The sequence below is a fragment of the Lygodium microphyllum genome, chromosome 2, assembly GCF_053477565.2.
Source record: "Lygodium microphyllum isolate KBCC chromosome 2, Lygodium_microphyllum_v1.1.10, whole genome shotgun sequence".
Lineage (NCBI taxonomy): Eukaryota > Viridiplantae > Streptophyta > Polypodiopsida > Schizaeales > Lygodiaceae > Lygodium > Lygodium microphyllum.
In genome coordinates this window covers 18,328,504-18,351,872 of record NC_141136.1, presented here as the reverse complement: position 1 = coordinate 18,351,872, position 23,369 = coordinate 18,328,504, and the positions used below count along the sequence as shown (strand labels likewise).

At 46.4% G+C, this 23,369-nt stretch overlaps 1 protein-coding gene across 3 annotated transcripts in view; it reads right to left on the bottom strand.

Annotated features, from left to right (window-relative positions):
- The window catches only part of LOC148039525 (putative pentatricopeptide repeat-containing protein At3g47840), a 128,953-nt gene extending 105,894 nt beyond the window's left edge, over positions 1-23,059 (bottom strand). For all 3 annotated transcript variants that reach the window (XM_087691638.1, XM_087691630.1, XM_087691647.1), the window contains exons 1-2: positions 19,744-23,059; positions 19,578-19,657 (exon numbers count right to left, since the gene is read on the bottom strand). In XM_087691638.1, coding sequence (XP_087547764.1) covers positions 20,194-22,887 — 2,694 coding nt within the window. In that variant the 5' untranslated portion in view covers positions 22,888-23,059 and the 3' untranslated portion in view covers positions 19,578-19,657; positions 19,744-20,193. The remainder of the gene's footprint in view (positions 1-19,577; positions 19,658-19,743) is intronic.
- Positions 23,060-23,369: the final 310 nt, after the last annotated feature.

Sequence of the window (23,369 nt, the reverse complement as noted above, 5' to 3'; positions counted from 1 at the left end):
TCCAGGCCAATAGAACTGCCTTTTAATAAGACTATAAGTCTTATTAACTCCTGGATATCCCGCGCTAGGGGTATCATGACACTCAAAGAGTATCCGGTGCCTTATTTCTTTATCTTTTGGGACACATACCCTACCCTTGTAGAGTAAATAACCATTATCCATGGTAAAATTCTTCCACTTGAATCCGGTTTGAGCAACCCCTGATACTCCATTTCCTTGTTGAACATCCTCAGATATTCTTTCCTCAGTGGAGGCACTTTCATTTGGATCCTCATTTTTTATTGCTTCCCATATATTGGAATATGCCGGATCAACTTGGCATTTTTCTTTTAAAGATTCAAGCAAATCGGAAGTGAACTAAGTAAAACTCAATTCATTTATGATGGGCATTCTGCTGAGTGCATCAGCTACTATATTATACTTTCCCTTCCTATATCTTATCTCATAGTCGAACTCTTGGAGGAGTTCGGCCCGTCTGGCTTTACGCCCTTGTAGATCCGGTTGGTCATTAAGCCACTTAATGCTTTCATGATCCGACAAGATCAAAAGTTTGGCACCGTATAAATAGTGCCTCCAGCTCTCTCTCATAAACAAAATAATTCTGTTTTGCACGGTCTAATTTCTTCCTTTCAAAAGTAACTGGTAGACCTTCTTGTAATAAGACCGCGCCTATCGCCTTATCACTGGCATCGGCTTCAACCACAAATGGTTTATTGGGATCCACAATTAATAGTACTGGAGCTGTAGCAATAGCTACCTTAAGTTTTCGAAAACTTCATTTTGGTCTGTTCCCCAATTAAAGCTCTTTCCTTTCCCTTTAAGTTGGTCTGTCATTGGAACAGCTATTTTGGCATCACCAAAAAATCATAATGCCCGTATCTAGTACGAAATGCCGTCTTAGGAACATCTTGTGCCTTAATTCTTACTTGATGATAGCCTGATCTTAAATCTATCTTTGTGAAGAATTTCGCCCCTTGTAATTGATCAAAAAGATCTTCCATTCTGGGCATAGGAAATTTATTTTTCACTGTTATTTTATTAAGTGCTCTATAATCAACACAAAGTCACATAGAACCGTCTTTTTTTTTTACTAATAAAATTGGCGAAGCCCAAGGTGAATTACTGGGTTGGATAAATCATTTATCAAGGTAATTCTTAATTTGTCTTTCAACTTCTTGGTGCTGTGTTTCACTTAATTTATACAGTGGTTTAGAAATAGGGTGTGTATCCTTATTTGTATCAATTGGGTGATTTAAATCACCCCTATCTGGTGGAAGGCCACTTGGTAAATCAGAAGGAAACACATCTTTAAATTCATCTAACAAACTACTTAATTCATTATTTACATTCAACTCACAAACATAAGAAAATTGTTGCTTTATATTACAGAAAGTAAAAGTGTTTTGTACAGGAAGAGACCATAACATATATACCTCACAAGCTCCCTTATTTATCAGCTTCTGAACCTCAGTGGAACACAACAATGTCAGAGTGCAGCGGTGCGGAAGCTTAGGACTGAGAGAGAGAGAACGCAGAGAGAGAAGAGAGAGAAAGAGACAGTGGAAGATGAAGATCTGTTGTATAAAGTGTGCTGAATACAAAGATATGCAGATATATACACGGGCGCAGTGCGGTGGACTGCATGTCTCCACCTCGACGATGCAACCTGCTGTTCACCTCGAAGTCCGCTGCAGTCTGCACTGTCTCCTGTCTGAAATCTGCGAACACAGACGGAATCTGTGCGTGCCACTGGTCTGTAATCTGCGAGCAGAGAAGTGTGAGAGACTGCTGAAGTCCTCGGCTATTTATAGCCAGAAAACAGGGCGAAAATCAGGGCAGGTCGGCTGCATTAAATGCAGCCGACTGGACTGCAGGCAGTCGGACTGCCACGTGGAGGACTGCCACGTGGCAGTCCGACTGGACTGTGCAGTCCCGTACAGGCGCTGATCTCTAACACCCCCTCTCAGAGCCTGGGCGAGGCAGAGGCCTAAGGGATCTGGAATGTCTCCGAAGTAGAGCCTGGGGAAGTGCCTTCGTAAACAAATCTGCAAGATTGTCCTCCATCTTGCAGTACTCCACAATGATGGTCTCATCCAGAAGCTTCTCTCTGATGAAGTGGTACTGGATCTCTATGTGCTTCATCCGGGCATGAAAAACAGGGTTCCGTGCCAAGGCAATGCAACTCTCATTGTCACATTGCAGCAAGGTAGGATGAGTCTGGGGGCAGCCAAGCTCCTCCAACAATCTCTGAAGCCACACAGCCTTACATATGGTGGAAAACGCGGCCCGATACTCCGTCTCAGTAGACGAAAGGGCTACCGTGGGCTGTCGGACTGTGCAGTCAGACTGCCACGTGGCAGTCCGACTACCTGCAGTCCAGTCGGCTGCATTTAATGCAGCCGACCTGCCCTGATTTTCGCCCTGTTTTCTGGCTATAACCCTAAGCCTGGTACATGCAAGACCTCTGAGGTGTGGGTACCACCACGTCCATCTGGAATAAGCTGCATCTTACCCCGTCCTGCAATAGACACGGAAGAGCTATCTCCAATGAGATTCTGCCCACGCGAGGGTCGCAACTGGGAAACACCATTTGATGAAGGAGTCATGTGCCGGGAGGCACCACTATCAACGATCCACTCTCGAGCCTAGGGAGCCGTCATCGCAGCATCAGAAGCATTCGGTGAAGAGTCCTCAATGACAGCTAGATGAAGAAATGCAGCTGATGAGGGTGCAGCCACCGCTCCAGAATCCTTTGTGTCCTTCTTGTTGGTGTCCTTCTTGTCTTTGTCAGGGCAATCCTTCTTCCAATGGCCAGTCTTTCCACAAATATGACATGTGAATTCTTTGTCCTTGTCCTTGTCCTTGTTTGACTTGTTATCCCCCTTCTTCTTCTTTTGGTCCTTCCCCTTCTTCTGAGAGGCTTGACCTGTCAGCGCCTCCGACTTGGAAGCATTCTGTCCCTTGAGCTGTTCCTCTTGGTCCAAGACCATAGGAACCAACTCTTCCCAACGAAGAGTAGACTCTCGCCCCAAAGCAAAAAGGGCAGAGTAGAATGTACCGAATCGTGGCGGCAACTGGGACAAGAGTGTGATCGCCATGTCTTCGGAGGAAATCGGCTTCCCCGCATTCTGAACCTGCATCTGAAGCTGTCTTAGCTTGTTGATGTGCTCCCGTAGCGAAGAAGACTTGTTTACAGACAAGGTCCGCATCTGAACCTCCAAAGAAACCTGCTTCATAAGGGTCATCCGGTTGTACATCTGATCAAGCTCCAGCCATATCTCCCGAGCCACCATCAAGTGCTCAATGTGAGCTATCACGGCTGTAGTACAAGATAGAAAAAGAAAGGAATGAATCCTAGCATTCAGTTTGTCCCAGTGAGGCTGAGCCTTGGCCAACTCCGCACGAGCCTCGGAAGAGAGTTTGGACTCATCTCTTACCGAGGGCCGGTCAATCTCCTCCTGTACAAGCTCCGCCAAATCATAGAACTCAAGGATGGCCAACATCATGACGCGCCAGATGCGGTAGTTGTCGCCATCGAGCTTCTGATCTGCGGGAAGAGCCGGTAAGACAAGCACCTTCCGGTCCATAATCGTCTGGAACTCCAAGTCAATCTCTGTAGACATCTTTACCTGTAATGCCTTCACAAACGCAAAAGCAGCCCCCTCTGACTGTGAAAACTCAGCCTGCTAAGGCTCTTCCGCGTCCTGAAACTTCTTTACCTGCCAGAGGCGATGAAAAAGCAAAACCTGCACTTGAAAGCTGAAAACTCAAACTTCCTCCTCGTCAAACAGCAGTAAACAGCAGCAAATCCACCACCTGGACTCCTTTCCTGCGCGCCCACGCTCGCTTCGCCTTGTTCCAAGGCGCAGCCCTCCTGCCTGCCCTCAAACACTGAAAACGCAAATTTGTGTCACGATAGAAACTCCTCTTCAGGTTGGTTCTGCGCTCAGTCAGCCCTCTAACACTGCTCTGATACCATGTCAGAGTGCAACGGTGCGGAAGCGTAGGACTGAGAGAGAGAGAACGCAGAGAGAGAAGAGAGAGCAAGAGACAGTGGAAGATGAAGATCTGCTGTATAAAGTGTGCTGAATACAAAGATATGCAAATATATACACGGGCGCAGTGCGCTGGACTGCGTGTCTCCACCTCGACGATGCAACCTGCTGTTCACCTCGAAGTCTGCTGTAGTCTGCACTATCTCCTGTCTGAAATCTGCGAACAGAGACGGAATCTACACGTGCCACCGGTCTGTAGTCTGCGAGCAGAGAAGTGTGAGAGACTGCTGAAGTCCTCGGCTATTTATAGCCAGAAAACAGGGCGAAAATCAGGGCAGGTCGGCTGCATTAAATGCAGCCGACTGGACTGCAGGGAGTCAGACTGCCACGTGGCAGTCCGACTGCACAGTCCGACTGGACTGTGCAGTCCCGTACAGGCACTGATCTCTAACAAACAAAGGATTATCAGATACTTCATGTTTACCTTGAATTACAAAAGTCTTACCATCCCTTTCAAATTCCAGTGTATTATGATGATAACTACGTTTTAAGGATGGTTCCAATCCCCATAGCCACTCCCTCCCTAAAGCAATATCGGCTTTTTCCATATTCATAATTTGGAAATCAAGTTTATGTGTATATCCTTGAATCTCAATTTCCAAATTGAATACCATTGTATACCATATTTTATTATCTTGACCTTGCATCATACGAACAACATATTGATGCCCACTCTTTTGTTGGGGAAATTTCAATTTTTTGACAAGTGCATAATTTATGAAATTGTGGGTAGCAGAGTCATCAATCATGACTCTAACCCTCTTTCCAGCTATCAATCCATGCACTCTAACTAAATCATGTGGCCCAAAGGTAGGCTGCCACATAGAAGTTGACATACAACACCTGTGTTGTACATCCTTGTGCAAGACTTCTAAAGATTTATACCTTTCATGCCCCTTTAATTATAGAGTCTGCACTACATGGATTTGTTTTTCTTTTCCTTTGCCCTTGTCCTTATCCTTTCCTTTGTCTTCCCCCTTTTTCCTTTGAGGGCAACTCCAAGCAGCATGGTTAGGGGATAGGCAATTGAAACACAACTTTTCTTTTTTGGCCTTATCAAAGTCATCTGGACTTAACTTTGGCCTTACATATTGTTTCTTTTCAAAAGGTGGTTTCTTGCCCTTAAAAAATGGCATTTTCCTTTTAAATTTGCCTACAAATTTTGAGGTTTCCAATTCCTTAGACTTGGGCTCCATATCAGTGAGACTAGTGAGTGTACCTGGACACGTACTATCTTCATTGATTAATGCAAATTTAATTGCCTCTTCCAGCGTCTTAGGTGAACTCCTTTTTACTTCCTTTTTACAGGCCTTATCTAGTCCCCTAATGAATCCTCTTGTCTTTTGAAATTCATCTATTCCTTCCAATTTGAGGATTATCTCACGATATTCCTCCAAATATGTCAGCAGGGGTCTTCCCTTTTATCTGACATAATCCCAATCTTCCCAATTTCTTTCCATTTCATTTTCAGAAAGGAATTCTTTCAAAAAGACGGATTCAAATTGAGCCCAAGTTTCAGGTATTTTATTTGCCTCCTTTAAAGTTCGCCACCATTTATACGCCTTTGGCTCCAAAGTAAAACTAGCCTCCAGCGCCGCTTGGAGATGTGGTGGAGTATTTTTAAGTTTGTGTAAATCTTCCCATTTTTGGAGAAAATTAAAAATAGTGTCTTTATTTCTATCTTTTTCCTCCCCGTGAAACTAAGGGGGTTTCATATCTTTTAGAACTGGATTATCCCTCAACTTGTGGTGGGGTTCCTTAGGATCTTGCATAGTCACATCTAAATCTTTCAATGAAGATGGGATATCCGAGGTTTCTATCTTATTTTTATCCCTTTCTAGTAATAAAGTTAATTGAGATTTTATTTCGGCGAGTGTTTGAGTTAAAAATTCCATTTGAACCCCCTGTGCCTGCACACGAGCAGTTAGATCATCAAATTGTTCTCGTGTGGCAAAGAATTCTTCCCACTGTTCTTCTTGCATCTCCGTTTCATGGGGATCTACCATAGGGTGGTCCCCAGAACTAGAACCTTCCATTAATCCCTCTTTCCCTTTGTCTGCCATGAATACACTGGAATTGGAAAGCAAAGATAAGAAATTTGCATACAAAGTAAAGTACTTCCCTGGTTATAATGACAGGGCAACTATTGCTAGTGTTATTAATAAGCCCGAAGAGTGGGGATAATTTTTATCTTCCCGAATGAAGCCGGTCACGCTGGAGATGAAGCTTATTGGCAGAAACGACTAGTAAGAAGGGGACTAAATATCCCCCTTCTGAATGGTCACGTGAACCATCAGTATGTCTTCTATGTAGAGGACAGGTCTCACTTGTTAGCAGTCATGTTTGTCATGCCTTGTCATCTCCTGCCTGTGAGCCTCAGTCTGAGTCAGACGAGGACATTAGGAGCTCTGACATGTCTGTCATGTGTTATGATGGGGGAGGCTAGTCACTCTTGACTGGCTGTCTTAGGTTGTGTATTTCTTTTTGGCCTCTTTTAGTGGGCAGCCACTGGCTGCCCGGCCACTTTTTGGTCACTGTTGTGGGGCGCCCATTTTAGGGCACTTTTAGGGTTTGCACCCATTTTAGGGTTAGGGTTAGGGTTTGTCCGTTGCCTATATATTGGCAGGCCCCCCTCCCCACTTGGTCAGTAGTCTTCTTGCAGATTCCGACACTCCTTCTCCCCCGTGGTGGTGCTGCCATCATCATCAGCCTGATCCGGTGCCCTCACTGACGCTGTGGGCTGCGTGCAGGGACTGATCAGTCCATTTCAGTGTATTCAGCATTCATTTCAGTCAGTGCAGATTTCTCTTCCTTATTTTCTGCTTTCTCTCTCTCTCTCCCTCCGTGTTCGTATTTCCTCTTCCGTTGCGCGCTCTCACATGGTATCATCGCCAAACTGAGAGTACACGGAGCTGAGTTTTACGCGGGAGAACACCCACAACTCTGCGTTTGCTGGTCAAGACGTCTCCAACAGCTGAGGCGTCATCCTCTGCACCATCTCCTTGATCAGGGCGGCCTGTTTTGGTATCAACAAATTTGCGTTTGCTGCTGGCGCCTTCTCCAGTGGCTGCCACGTCATCACCACCCTCTTCCTGCCTGCGTTTTCAGCCTGGGCGGCCCTCCTCTAGCTGGGCGACACCCTTCCAGCCTGCGCCTTGCTGTTCTGGCTGTTGTTCCATCGTCCGGCGGCTCTTTTCCTGCTGGCGACTTCTTCCCAGGCTGCGTTTTCAGGCAGGCGGCTGTTTTTTCTGTGGTGATTGCATCATCAGCATTTGCGTTTGACAGCATCCTTGCGTTCTGTGCAAGGCGGCCAGCTCAGGAGCTTCTGGTGTTTGTGTTTCGGCACCGGCAACCTTCCCTTGTTGTGTTTTGGTGTTTGCAGATTGGAAGATGTCTTCTCATCAGTCTACAGGTTTTGATGACTCAGATGATGAGCTTTTGTCTCGACATTCATCTGAACGGAGGCGTGATTTCTATCGCGAGGATCGTCATATGGAGTCTCTTCCTCGTTCCCGTCCCCCTTCTATTCATGTATCTCGGCGATCCCCTTCCAGTGGGCCGAAGATGCAGCCTTTGGTACCCCCTGTACAGGTACCCATACTTCCTCAACTGCCCAAAGAGGACCGGTTGGATGGCTCCAACTTTTCTCTATGGTCCTGCAAGGTGGAGTGTATCTTGGACTCCTTCGATCTTTGGGAGCTTGTTTCTGTTCCTACTCCCCGGCCTATGGTGGATCCCGCAGATGGGACATCTATGGATCGCGCAGCGTTATGGGATCGGCTCAATTCTAGAGCCCGATCTTTCCTCTTTCTGAGTTTGCAGGATTCTGTCCTTGTTCATGTTCACAGGTTGAAGACTGCAGCGGACGTGTGGCAAAAGCTAGCGTCTCTCTATCAGCAGAAGACGTTTGCCCACCGGATATCTCTCGAAAAGAAGTTGCAGATGCTCGCTATTGATGATAGTCCTTCCATGAAGGACCACATCAACAGATTACAGGATATGAGGGATGAGCTTGCATCCCTCGGTCGGACGATATCTTCTGAAGACATGGCTATGATTCTTTTGACTCAGCTGCCATCGCCTCGGTTTGATGTCTTCTACACCAGCCTTCTTACATCGAGGACCCGTGAGAAGCTTCTATGGGAGGAGCTATCCCCGCTTGTCTTGGAGCATGACGAGCGACTCAGAGAGGTCAATGCTAGTGGATCCGACTCCACTAGAGCCTTTGTTGCAGGTTCGGGAGGACAGAAGAAGAAGAAAACGAAGTCAAAGGCTAAGAAGAAGGACAGTTCTTCAGGCTCTGACTCAGATTCAGAGAGACCGAAGTGCCCACACTGTGGGAAAGGGACACATCCAGAGGAGAAATGCTGGAAAAAGTACCCTCACCTTTGTCCGGGAGCGAAGGGTGGATCTACATCGGAGCCTTCTTCTACCTCTACACCAGCTGTTACCCATGAGTCAATGTTCCTTCATATCCATGCTTTGGAGGAGGATCCTTCTTCCGTGGCTGCAGTGTCTTCTGCGCAGCCTTGGTTAGTGGACAGTGGTGCTTCGAGTCATATGACTCCCCGAGGTGATTTGTTACAGGATCTCCGTCCATCAGAGGGTTCAGTCACTGTTGGTGACATTTTATCGGTGCCTATTAGTGGTGTTGGCACATTGCCTTTGTTTACAGACCGACCTACGAGCTTCCTTTCACAGGCCCTACATGTTCCGGACTTGGGCCTTCCCCTCCTCTCAGTTTATGGCCTTACGAGGCTTGGCACACGAGTGATCTTCACCGAGCATGCCGTTGTTATTGAGGATTCTCTTACAGGAGCTGCCTTATCTACAGATTGGCAGGAGAGGGGGCTTTACAGGCTCCATTCCCCTTCTTTGATGCAGGGTCCTCCGAGGCAGTCTATTGCTACACCCGTTCCCGCTTGTACACCTTTTATTCCACAGGTTTCTTCCCATCCCCCACCTTCTCCTCCGGTGGTTCCCTCGTACCCCCCATCCCTTTCAGAGGGGGACGATCTCGGTGATGCGGCTGTGGATTCCCTGGCCCCTAGTGTTTTAGAGGGGGCTTTCTAGGATCGTGAGGAGCTCCTTCAGCGGCAGTCTACATCGACGGACTTCATCGACATTGACATTCCTCTTGCCATCCCCGGATCCATTTCTTCTTCGGCCTTCAGCCACATCCAGGATCTGAGAGGGGGTGTTAGCAGTCATGTTTGTCATGCCTTGTCATCTCCTGCCTGTGAGCTTCAGTCTGAGTCAGACGAGGACATTAGGAGCTCTGGCATGTCTGTCGTGTTATGATGGGGGAGGCTAGTCACTCTTGACTGGCTATCTTAGGTTGTGTATTTCTTTTTGGCCTCTTTTAGTGGGCAGCCACTGGCTGCCCGGCCACTTTTTGGTCACTGTTGTGGGGCGCCCATTTTAGGGCACTTTTAGGGTTTGCGCCCATTTTAGGGTTAGGGTTAGGGTTTGTCCGTTGCCTATATATTGGCAGCCCCCCTCCCCACTTGGTCAGTAGTCTTCTTGCAGATTCCGACACTCCTTCTCCCCCGTGGTGGTGCTGCCATCATCATCAGCCTGATCTGGTGCCCTCACTGACGCTGTGGGCTGCGTGCAGGGACTGATCAGTCCATTTCAGTGTATTCAGCATTCATTTCAGTCAGTGCAGATTTCTCTTCCTTATTTTCTTCTTTCTCTCTCTCTCTCTCCCTCCGTGTTCGTATTTCCTCTTCCGTTGCGCACTCTCACATCACTGACTTTAATCGGCTGGTGACGGATTTGACTCCTCGCTTCATTCGATTGGTGACGGATGTGACTACCGTGGTATTACTGCTCTCCGAAGACAGTCGTCTATGACATGTGGCATGTAGAGTACCGTCTCACGCTATACGTCTCCCTACGGCCAGTGTAAACGGATGACGGGTGACGTGTTCGTGAAGTCGCTTGGCCCTCGCCTTAGTCGCCTGACCCTCACGCCTTAGTCGCTGAAAAAAAACTTCGTGAATAACTGACAGAATCAGGACCCACTGGCTGAAACAGGACCCAATGGCTCCAGCAGGATGCGATGGTGGCTCTGATACCAATGTTATATTCAAGATGACAATTCAATGAAGAGACTAGTATGATGAGGAGAACGGAAAAGTACTCAGTCCGATTCTCAATAGGGGCACGAGATACGTTTTTTCCTCCCAGCCTTGCCTAGTTAATTGCTAGCAACTCCCATCGTGATCTGATTGCCAGCCGTCACTTCTTGGTGAGTCCTACTATTCCTGGACTCTCTTTAATTCTAGGCTCCCCTAAACCCTGTTCGGGCGCCCAAGGCCCCCAAACGGTCATCCCTCGTGCCTGCTTCTCATAATTTACCTTATTAATATAACACAATGCTTCTAAATTTGAGGCTTGTTGAGCTAAAATATGCATTACTTGTTGATTAGTCTCTTAAACAGCCCCAAAACACTCTAAAAATGCTCTTTTAGAGTAAAACCCTAAAACGGGGAGCAGTTCGAGAGAGTTCAATGGAAACCCTAAAATGGGGAGCAGTTCGTGAGAGTTTAGTGGAAACCCTAATTTTTGGGGCGCCCTTCCACATCTATAAATGGACAGGCTACCCCCATTTAGCCATCATCCTTGTTTGCAGGTTACACCAGCCCACACACCCTCTGCTACTGTTGGCGCCCAGTTTCCAGCCTGCAGCCCACCTCCATCTGCTGTCCAGCCATCATCGACTGCAACCACATTATCTTCAGCCTGTCCATTGCTGTAGGCGACAGCTCTCAGCTGCTGGCGACTGCTCCTGACTGTCCCAGACTGCTGTTCAGCCTGCTGTCCATCATCTCCAGGGTCAGTCAGCCTGCGTTTTCAGCATTGCAAGCCCTGACACTCTCAGACATTGTTTCAGCCTGCTGTTTACAACAGACTGTGCACAGTTTCCAGTCTCTGATCAATGGTACACTACTGCGTTTACCAGTTTCCAGCCTGCTGCCATTCACTATTCAGCACTCCTACACTCCGACTAGTGGTCACAGACTTGGGATCCGTCTTTGGTGGACATCATACTCCGACATTACTCTGCCCTTGAGCACACTGTACACTCTTACATTCATTTACAGCATTCATTCACTTCAGAGTTGTGTTCTCTCTCTCCCTTCATCTATTTGTATTTGAGTTTTTGTGTTTGAGTTTTGAGTTTTGAGTTTTGCGTTTAGGGTTTGAGTTTTGCCCTCTGTGTCTGTGTCTGTCTTTTTGTGTTTTTGTCATGGTCGTACATTGTGTGTCCTCAGTGCAAACCCTAGCCATTTCCTTCACATGGTATCAGAGCCGGTGCTCTTGTAAAGAGTATCCTGTAGATATTGTGGAGAGCTAGTATTTGTGTGAGACACACAATACAACTCGTAACCAAATCATTGGAGGCCCTGAGACAACATTATGGACTCGCTGAGAAGAACGACACTCTACCTTCACCAGATTTCACTAGCATGACAAAGGACGACTTTGAGGATTACTATCGCAACAAGTATGGTGATGTTTACACCCCTCCTAGTTTTGCTACCACATCCGGACCGGTTGGTGAGGCTAGCCACCTCTCCGATCATAAAGGACATACGGCATTCGGAACGTCTAGCGATCCATCTTCATCATCTCAACCAGGTCCAATGTCAGGTTTATACAATTCTTTTGTGTTGCATGAATCAAAACCCTCACCTGTTTCTTCTTTTGAGGTACAAGATCCGGATGGCTTTGCGTATGTGAGCTTCAATAGAGGGGGCTCATGAGAAGCAAACGAAATTCAGGTACATCTACAGCTTCTGTTTCATTTGAACATATCACACACACTTCTCACTTCCCTCCCATCCCACCCTCTTCTATATCACACCTCTCATCATCTTTCCAAAACCTTGGATTACACTCCACATCTGCATCACACACCCTAGGGGTTGGATCTTCCATCTCCGCTTCTAGCACCTTTTCCTTCTCCACCCCATTCTCTACCTCTTTGCACCATGGTACTTCGTTAGGGGGAATGCCACCCTTTAACACAGTGTCCCTCACCTTTTAGCAAATGAGCACACCCATAACTCCTGGGTCGATTGTGCTGGGCATCCCCCTCACTATCCCCAGCTTCACATCTCCCATGACCACTCATAAGCAGGGGTTTCCATCCTCAGCTTATGGTGCGTCTTCATACTCTCCTTGGGTTACACCTACACAGGGATTCCCATCTTCTACTAACCGTGTTCCTGTCCCACCGCTTTGGGTTTCTCATGTGGCTACCATGCCCATGCCTAGTCAACTCATCCCTACCTATGGATCTACCTTGCACACTACACGCATGCCTAGTGGGCACTCTGGGGCTCATTTCCAAGTGTACTCCACTCCCCCATCCTACCCACACTACACTTTTTCACACTATCCATCTCTGAACACAACCAATCCTGTTGCAACGGCCAAGAATGCCTTCACGGATAAGACACGTTTTAATGGGTCAAATTTCACCACTTGGTCTAATTTTATGCACCAAGTGCTTGAGTCTCAGGGTCTTTGGGACCTCTTCATTGGTCTAAAGCCTATGCCGGACCCTCGACTAGCTCACCCTAATTACATCCGTCAATGGAGAGCCCGCAATGCTACGGCCAATCGAAGGGTGACTCCTATTCCTCAGATGGAACCAAAGAATCTAGACCTATCTGGCAACAACTCCCTAAGAAAAACCGGTTTTGCACACATTGCCAGAGAGCAGGCCATGTGAACAAGGAGTGTCGCTCCAAGGCCCAAGGTCTTCCACCTAAAAAGCCTCAGCAGATTACTGCCACTACAGAGTCCACTGGGGCTACGCCCTCCGCTCCTGCTTCATCTGCTCCTTCAGCACCCGTTGTTGCTACTGTTGGACATGTCGCTCGAGTACAGCCTCAGCGGCCCATCTCTTTCACTACCCCCGCAGGATTGGCTAATTGGCCTGTAGGTTCTAATCCTCTTGCACTTCATGCATCTATCTCACCTTCCTTCCCACCTCGTCAGGCATTCCCTTGGCAAATCCCTGCTACTGGACATACGCGATGGTGACCACCTTCTTAGCCTAGCATGTCTCTAGGTCCTTTCGGATTTTTGCACTCTTAAGAGTCGGGCCCATAGGATTCATTATCCTAAGTTTTTCCATTTCTTTATCTTCCACTGCATTTCCTCACACACATACAAATTCACTGCATTTCTTTTGAGTTAGATTTTCTTTCTGTTATGTTTTGCTTTGGAGCATCTCACCATTAAACTCTGTGTTTGCAGATTCTCATCTCTTTTGCAGGGTTTTGTCTTTCAGTGTCGGGCTAACTTGCAGATTGCTTTGGTCCTACCTGGGCTAGAGACATGGAAATGTGCACCGTTCCTTTCATGGTTTCATCATCCTAGGAGTGCTTGCTCTTCTTCCAACATGGCGGTTTCCCCTCCCAAGGCAAATCATGCAACATCTCTCTCGATGATATCATGGCAGTGACTTCTACCTTGCTCTTCTAGCAAGGTGCTTCGGGCTAGCTTGTATTGTTTTGTGATATGTTGGGTGTATCCTCCCTACTCCCATCTTCTGGGTCACTTTTCCTCAATCGGCCGCATCCCATTAAATTTACTTCACTTATTTTTATTTTTATTTTTTAAGCATTCCATGTAGTTCCATCCGCCTTTGTAGGGCTTGGTAGGCCACTGGGCAACCGACGTGCACCCTTTGCCGATGCCCTATCCTCTCTAGGGTGACTACTTGGATTTCCTTGGTACAATAGCCATTGCCTCTATAGTCCTGGTAGGCCACTGAGCAGCCAAGGTGCACCCTTTGTCCCATGCCTTGGCTGCTTTGGAGTGGGATGCCTTGGGATACATAAACATCACAATGGCTGGCCTAACCTTTCAGCTCAGTTTTGGGGCTGAGAGGGGGTGTAGAGCTAAAATATACATTACTTGTTGATTAGCCTCTTAAACAGCCCCAAAACACACTAAAAATGCTCTTTTAGAGTAAAAGCCTAAAACGGGGAGCGGTTCGAGAGAATTTAGTGGAAACCCTAAAATGGGGAGCAGTTTGAGAGAGTTTAGTGGAAACCCTAATTTTTGGGGTGCCCTTCCACATCTATAAATAGACAGGCTACCCCCATTCAGCCATCATCCTTGTTTGCAGGTTACACCAGCCCACACACCCTCTGCTGCTGTTGGTGCCCAATTTCCAGCTTGCAGCCCACCTCCATCTGCTGTCCAGCCATCATCGACTGCAGCCACATTATCTTCATCCTGTCCATTGTTGTAGATGACAGCTCTCAACTGTTGGCAACTGATCCAGAGTGTCCCAAACTGCTTTTCAGCCTGCTGTCCATCATCTCCAAGGTCAGCCCGACTGCGTTTTCAGCATTGCAGGCCCTGACACTCTCAAACATTGTTTCAGCCTCCTGTTTACAACAGATTGTGCATAGTTTCCAGCCTCCGATCTGTGGTATATTGATGCATTTACCAATTTCCAGCCTCCAGACTGCTGCGTTTTGGTGACCAGCCTGCTGCCATTCACTATTCAGCACTCCTACACTCCGACTGGTGGTCACAGACTTGGGATCCATCTTCAATGGACGTCACACTCCGACATTGCTCTGCCCTTGAGCACACTGTACACTCTTACATTCATTTACAGCATGCATTCACTTCAGAGTTGTGTTCTCTCTCTCCCTTCTTCTGTTTGTGTTTGAGTTTGAGTTTTGAGTTTTGCAAATTAATCTCCAACTACCGCTACCGCTACCACTATTGCTACCGCTACTACGACTACCACAACAACAACAAACAATAAAAAAAGAAAAGAAGAAACAAAGCAATAACAACAATAAAAATAACCTCTCCCTCCTTCTCTCTCTCCCTCCCTCTCCCTCTCCCTCTCTTTCTCTCTTTCCCTATTATGTTTAATGTTTTCTCCCTCTCTCTCTCGTTCCTTCTTTCCTTTTCCCTCTTCCTCTCCCTCTCTCGTTTCCTCTCCCTCCCTCACCCTCTCCCTCTCTTTCTCTCTTTCCCTATTAGGAGTTTTGCCCTCTATGTCTGTGTCTGTCTTTTTGTGTTTCTGTCGTGGTCGTATACTCTCTGTGTCCTCGGTGCAAACCCTAGCAGTTTCCTTCACAAGGCTTTGGTTGGTCAGTCCTCTCAAAAGAAGAGAAAGGACCGAAAAAAGGAGGACGAATCCAAGGACAAAGAAAAGGAGTCCACTTATCACATGTGTGACAAAATAGATCACTGGAAAAAGGATTGCCCCGACAAGGAGAAGAAGGAGAAATCTTCAAAAAATTCCAAAGCAGTGGTTGCTCCCTCATCAGCTGCTTTCCTCCACTTGGAGGTGGTTGAGGATTCGACCCTAACGGCTTCTGATGCTGCGTTGATGGCCCCATACACTCGGGAGTGGATTGTTGACAATGGTGCTGCCTGCACATGACTCCTTCCTCAACAGACATTGCTCATTTGCGGCCTTCGCATGGCTAGATTCTCATTCGTGATAGTTCGTCTCTTCCTAAGCAGGGACCATGAGACGTGCATCTTATTCCAAATGGGCGAGGTGGTGCCCATACATCTGAGGTGCTTTATGTGCCAGCCTTGGGCTACATCTACTTTCAGTGCACAAGATTTGTGCCCTTGGACTTATAGTAGAATTTGATATGAATTCTTTTCGGATTCATGGATCAAGATAGATTCTTTTTTCAGGATATGAGGAGAATATGGTCTATAAGTTGCGATCTTCTTCTGCCTTGACTTCTCTTCTTCTTACCTCACAAACTCAATCCAAGCTTTAGCATGCTCGCTTTGGCCACCTCAACTATGATTACCTTCCGAAAGCATCCAAGGGGGACAACTTGTTTGAGCCGGATATTGTGGTGAGCGAGCCGCCTTGTGTATCCTGCATTTGTGGAAAGCAGACTCATGATGTTGTTCCCAACAAGGCTTTGAGGCAATCTTCAATACCCTTGGAGCTTGTTTCTACCGATCTTTGTGGCTCGATGAGGACAGAGTCCCTTAGAGGGAGCCTATATTTCATGCTAATTGTGGATGATTACAGCAGGATGACATGGGCTTATTTCTTGAAGCTAAAGTCGGAGGCTTTCTCCAACTTTAAGGATCGGTTACTCTTTGAGGAGAACCGATCGGGCCAAAAATTAAAGACCTTAAGATCGTATAAGGGCAAAGAATTTGTTTCAAATGAGCTTGCTTGTTTTTATGCAGATCGTGGTATTCACTAGGAGTCTCCCAATACAAACCCCTCTCAGGAGAATGGCATATAGGAGCGGAAGAATCACAATGTGATCGAGATGACCCGTACCATGATGGAGCATCATCAGACACCTCAGTGTCTATGGGCCGAGGTTGTGGCTACTACAATTCACATCCTTAATTGATCCCCTACTTCCGTTATTGTTGATATGACCCCTTATGAGGCATACTTTGGGTCTAAGCCAGATGTTTCTTATTTCAAGGTTTTTAGATGTGATGCCTATGTTTACATCTCGAAGACACAACGTGACAAATTTGAAACGGCTTCCAAAAGACAACTGTTTGTGGGCTATAGCTCGCAATCTCAAGGCTACCAATTGTATGATCCCGTTAAGCGGGATGTCTACACGAGTCATGATGTTAGGTTCATGGAAGTTCCAACCTCAGGAGGGGGTGAGGAACACCCTGTTCTTCAAGAACCCGGTGATAGTTGGGCGCCAATGACTATTTCTCTAGAGCCTGTGCCTCGTGAGGACTCCTTAGATGAGGAGCTTAGTTCTCAACTACCAAATTCACCGACTGCACCCCCGCCATCGGTGGATCTGCATCTGCCAGAAACTTTAGCAAATGGAGAGCGACAAGGTGAGATCCAACCTCCTCCTCGTTGCGCTCCTGACACTCTTCGTGATGCAAGGATTGAGGGGATCCCTGAGGAGTGGCAACCGCAAAATGGCCCGCGGCAGCAGGATCAAGTGTCCACCTCTGTGAAGGAGGCTTTACAGTATGATCATTGGCGGAAAGTGATTAAGCAAAAGCTCGAGTCGATTGAGAGGAATGGCACTTGGTATCTTGTACCAAAGCCTCCCCATAAGATCATTGGAGTCAAATGGGTCTTCAAGACCAAGTACCACAGTGATGGCACATTGGACAAGCACAAGGCCCGCCTTGTTGCTAAAGGTTTTGCACAGCACCCCGGCATTGATTTCCAATGATACTTTTGCCCCTACAACTTGGATGGCTACTATTCGCATAGTTCTTGCCTTGGCTAGCCATAGAAGATGGCCGATCTATCGGCTGGATATAAAGTCTGCCTTCTTAAATGGGAAGTTGAAGAAGAAGATCTATGTTGAGCAGCCTCCAGACTTCGATTCTTCTGATGGTAAGGTGTACATGTTAAAGAAGACTCTCTATGGCCTTAAGCAAGCTCCCCGTGCTTGAAACAAGAAGATTGACTCATTCCTCCAAGAGAAATTGGGGTATCGGCATTCCAAAGCCAATCCCCAGCTTTATATTCACACCTCAAGTGGAGGTCGTGTGTTGTTTGTCCTTCATGTGGACGACTTGATTGTAACAGGTGACCATACTCAGATGGTCAAGCAGACAAAGGCAACACTTCGTGAGAAGTTTGAGATGATGGATATGGGACTTCTTCACTTATTTCTAAGTCATGAGATCTATCAAACTCCAAGGGGAATCTTTATTTCTCAGCAACGGTATGTATAAGAGCTCTTGCTACGTGTGAGATGGAGCGATGCAAGTCTCTTATGATTCCTATGGACCCGAATTGAAAGGCTACAACTCATTCTGATTCTCCTTTGGTGGATGCTACCCGTTATAGGCAGTTGGTTGGCTCCTTGATCTGGCTTCTTAATACTTGTGTTGACTTATGATAGCTATAGGTGTGCTGGCCGATTTCATGAGTGAACCCGAGATGGTGCATTGGTAGGCTACTCAGCAAATTTTGTGCTTCCTACATGGGACTCCTAATCTTGGGATCTATTATCCCGCAGGTACAAGTGATGCAGACTTGGTACTTACAGGCTGGAGTGATTCACATTGGACTAGCAATGTAGATCATCGGAGGTCCACGACAAGTTATTCCTTTACCTTGGGTGCTAGTGTTGTTTCATGGAGCAGCAAGAAGCAACCCACGGTCGCCCTATCTTTGACTGAGACGGAGTATCGGGCGGCATCTTCTACGACATGTGAGACAGTGTGGCTTCGCAAGCTCTTGGCGGAGCTTGGCTACCTCTGCAGAGAGGTCCTATTGTTCTGCAATGCAACAATGAGAGTTGCATTCCCTTGGCCAGGAACCCTATGTTTCATGCTCAAACGAAGCACATTGAGATCCAATACCATTTCATTCGGGAGAAGATTCTAGATGAGACCATTTCCCTAGTCTATTGCAAGACAGAAGACAATCTTGCAGACTTGTTTACGAAGGCGCTTCCTCAAGCTTTCCTTTGACAACACTCCAGATCCCTTAGCCTTCTGCCGTGTCCAAGATCTGAGAGGGGCTGTTAGAGCTGGACATTCCCTAGACAGGCAGGACAGGCAGGTGCAGCAGGAGCGGCAGGTACAGCAGGCAGCAACAGGGACAGCAGGAGTGCCACATCTCAGGCGAGCAGCAGACTGCAGTCTGACAACTGGTCAGACAGATTCGCTGTCCAGTCGGCCAACCTGTTATTTTTGGCATTTCCTTGTTGGCCTATTTATTGGCCTCAGTCTTCACAATCTCGGTCAATTGTGCTCTCAGTTTTCAGACTGCAGATCATGGAGACTGCCCTCTGGTTCACAGAGATTGAGATCTTCGAGGTGGAGACATACACAGACATTCTCTCTGCTCCCTTGTATATTTCTGCATCCTTAAACAGCATTCTACACTGCAGATTTGTGTTTCATTCTCTCTCTCTCTCTCTCTCTCTCTCTCTCTCTCTCTCTCTGTCTTGGTCATTCACTTCCGCACTGCTTCACTCTGACAGTATGTCTGTTTACCTCTCTCCAGTTTTCTATTTCAGTTATGTGCACCTTGGGGCCTGTTCATACTGCCTTCATTCTTGTGTTTAGTCTCTCGTTGTCATCCATATTCCTGCTGTGCCTCTGTTTACAGCAGCTCGAGGTAAGACCTAGTGACTGAAAGATCTCGGGTTCTGAAACCCTCAATTGTAAAGCATTGCCCAGAGCTTTGATGCTGTTTTCTGGCAAGTCCCAGCTTAGAGAGATACCACCTGATGAGCTGTGAGACAAAATTTTGTTTTGGGATGCTTCTCTAAACCAGTATCTTTTCCCCTATTTGCTCTCTCTCACTTATTGTGCTACACAAGAACTCCCCTTAAGAGTCCTAATATAATACGGTCTACAATAAAGATATATCATAAACAAAACCAAAAAGAAAAAAACTTACCTTGTCTTCAACATATGAATGGGACTTGGGACAAAATTTAAGAAGACAAGCAAGGAAAACATGAAACATCGGCCTTCCTGAAAGCAGACTTATTAGAAACTTACTTAACAATAAAGAGGAGCATGCCTTACCTTCGGCCAAGTTGAACTTATTGAACTTGTCTTGATACCCAAATGGCAGCCACAAGGAACTGAATCCAGAGGAAACGAAACTACACCAGGGAAATATGGAAGTTAGAGTCTGTCAAAGCTGTCAGTTACCAAAAAAGTTTTGAATAATCGATGAGTAGGACCATACATAGCTTCACAGTATCAGTGCAAAAAACTCCATATCCCACGCCTGAATTCCTGTAATGAAGTGGTTTTGCAGGAACCATGAGATCTCTAAGATTTATGTCGTCTGCAACTTTGGATTAGCCAGTCAGCCTTCACAGCCACTCATACATGTTCAAACTTTGTCCTGCATGTTCAAGGAGCATCTCGATGCATCCAAATCTCACAGTTTCTTTGCAATACTGAGATGAAAGAAATCACACTACCATGTCTTAAAACTTCAGACTGTCCTCCAATTAGACTATTCGACTGTTTACAGAAACGATGTCATGATGCCCAGTACCCTGTCCTTCAAACTACACTGCCCCATGCTGTCCTTACTGCTACAAATTCCTCACCAACATCCATCTCTTTTGTCCATTGCAGTAAGGCATATCATTCTGAACAGCAATCGAAGTACATCCTGTCCTTCAAACTACACTGCAGTACATGCTGGCTTTTTAACAGTAGATTTTCCCTTCATTAGGTCCATCACTTTCCTTCCATCCTCTTCTTTCCCCACTGCCATATAAAGATTGAATAATGTTATATAAACTGCTGCATTTTTCGGATCTAATCGCATTGCCTGCTTAGCAAACCTCTCACCCCTTTCGGAATCTCCAAGGTTTCTGCAAGCAATTAGCAAGGTTGTCCATGAGGCAGCCGTTGGGTTCATCGGCATTCGTTTGATCCAGTCTTCAGCCTCATTCAGTAATCCTGCCCTTGCAAACAAGTCAATCATACAGTTGTTATGATCCACTGTGGGTGTTATGCCATACTGATTCATTAGTCTAAAACATTCACGACCTTCTTTCAGTAGGCCAGCATGGCGACATGCAGAAAGAACACTCAAGAAGGTTATATGAGTTGGTACAACACCTTCTTGCCTCATTTGACCAAATAATCGGAGACAATCTTTAGCCTGCCCATTCTGGGCATATACTGAAATAAGAGCAGACCATGAAACTTCATCCTTCACAGGCATGTTATCAAAAAATCTACAAGCATCCCCCTTACTACCACATTTTCCATACATACTAAGAATAGCATTCCCTAGCACTGTATCTTGCTCAAATTCAGTGCAAACAATCTGTGCATGTATTCGCTTGCCATCAGCAATCGCTGCTGACTCAGCATATGCTGACAGAATGCAGACAAATGTAATATCATCATGCATCACTGCTTCTTGTTTCATTCTATCAAACATTTGCCCAGCATTAAGACTTTGACCATGCTCAGCATATGCTGTAATTATAGCATTCCATGTGAAGGTATTCCGGTAAGGCAACTCGTAAAAGTGGTCAATTGAATCACCCACACTTTTGCAGTTGCTGTACATGTTGATAAGGGTAGTTCCCATGGTAATATCAAAACCCCACTCAGTTGGTGCAATGCTAGCATGGACTCTCTTGGCTTCAGCCAATGTTGTATGAGAAACAAATGCAGCAAGGACAGAACCAAAAGTCACTTTATCCGGGATCACAGCTTCACTTTGCATTTGGCAAAAAAGCTCTACAACTTTTATGTATTTCCCTAGTTGACGGTAGGCTGCAATTAAAGTATTCCATGAAAAGACATCTGGCTCAACAAGCTTCTCGAAAGCTTTCTGTGCTTCCTCCACACTACCCCACTTCCCATACATGTTAAGAAGTGTGTTCCTCATGGCAGAATCATGCACAAAGTTACTGTTCACAATGTGCACATGAAGCAACACACCCTCTAACTTGGCTGCAAGAGTTGTGCATGCAGATAAGAGATTCAGAAATGTGACCTCATTTGGCATGACACCTTCCACTTGCATTTGGTGAAAAAGTTTTAAGGCAGTATGCCCCTGTCCATGCCCAACAAATGCTGTAATCATTGTATTCCATGTAACGTTTTCTCGCTCAGGCATTTTTCGGAACACATAGTCAGCATCCTCCAGATTGCCACATTTGCTGTACATGGACACAAGAACATTTCCAACAATCACATCACCCTCCATAACATTGTCTATCACATGTGCATGCATGAATTTACCCTCATCCACTGCTGCCTGACTTGCACATGCACTGAGAATTGTGACAAAGGTCGCTCTACTTGGTAATATGATACTAGTACTCATCTGCTCAAACAGACAAATGGCATCATGAATTCTCCCATGATGTAAATAGGCCACTATCATAGCATTCCATGAAGTAATGTAGCGACCTGATCTTGCTGTTTCAAAGCTCCCCTGAGCATCCACCAAGCTACCACAGCTGCCATACATGTTGACAAGGGAAGTGAACAAACTGGCATCGGATTTGAATATAGTGCTCATTATAAGTGCATGTGCATTCCTCCCTTGTTTCAGAGCAGACTGTCGTGTGCATGCAAAGATGACGGCAACAAAAGTGGCCTTGTCTGGTAACACGGCTTGATTCTGCATATGCTCAAAATGCTGAAGGCCGAGTGTACCTTGTCCTGCATGAGCAAAGGCTTGAATTATAATGTTCCAGGATACAACATCTCGTTCAGACATGTGATCGAAAATCATCACGGCATCCTCCATGTGCTGGTGTCTAGAGTGCATGCTCAGGAGACCATTGCATAAAATCAAATCTGAAGCAATGTCCCGGCCAACTGTGCAGGCCAAAATTCTCTGAAGTTCAGCATGACAGTCACACACGGAGAACAAGGTGCTGACAACAAATTTGTCCGGTATCGTGCCTTCCAATTGCATCTGATGGAAAATGTGAGCAGCGCGATAGCCAGAGTCATGTCTACCATAAGCTTTGATGAGAAGCTTCCACGAGAGCTGATCCTTGTCATGCATGCGGGCAAAAACTGCATGCGCATCATGTAGGGAATCGCAATTACAGTACAAGGAGAGGAGGAGGTTGCCATAGAAGGCACTATGAGGGAAGCCAGTGCAGACTAGGTGGATGTGAGCTAATCGACCGTCGGGGAGAAGTTTATTGGCTGTACACCATCGCAGGACAGAAGGCAATGTTGCAGGATTTGCTTCTGCGAAGTCCAAGTGACGACAAGATTGCTGAGATTTCTGTAGGATGGACGTTTCTTCCTTTCGTAGCTTCTCCCACCTTCGCATTCTACTTCGACGCCTTTCGTACTTCTTTTCCAACAAAGCATCTTTGAGTTTCAGCATCCATCATTTCCAGTGCCGGCAAGCGTTCGATAAAGCGTTAATCGCAAAATTGTTGCAGAACACGAAGTGACGACCCGAAAGCGATGGCCTTATCTTAACCGTTCAAGTCTTAGCAGGTGCATCAAAGCCACCATGGGTCTGCCTTGGGCAGGGGTGTGACCCACCCCGTGGAACCCGTCTCATGGGATATTACCCACCAGTGAGCGAGCCCACAAGCGTGCAGAAGCATAACACAACATAGCACAAGTAAACAACAAGTGACAAGGGATTAAAAAATGAGGGCCCTTTTTTAGGGCCCGAAGTTGTATTGCAAGATGGCTTAGTTTCACGAGTGAGGATGGAGGTTTCAACACACGATGCACTCGGCTCAACACTGTGGGGTGAGGGGTTGGCACAATAGGTTTATATCCCTCATGCACCCCTCCCCTTGAAGAACTCAAGGTCCTTGTCGAGTCCCCAAAAACCATAACATAGCCCAAGGG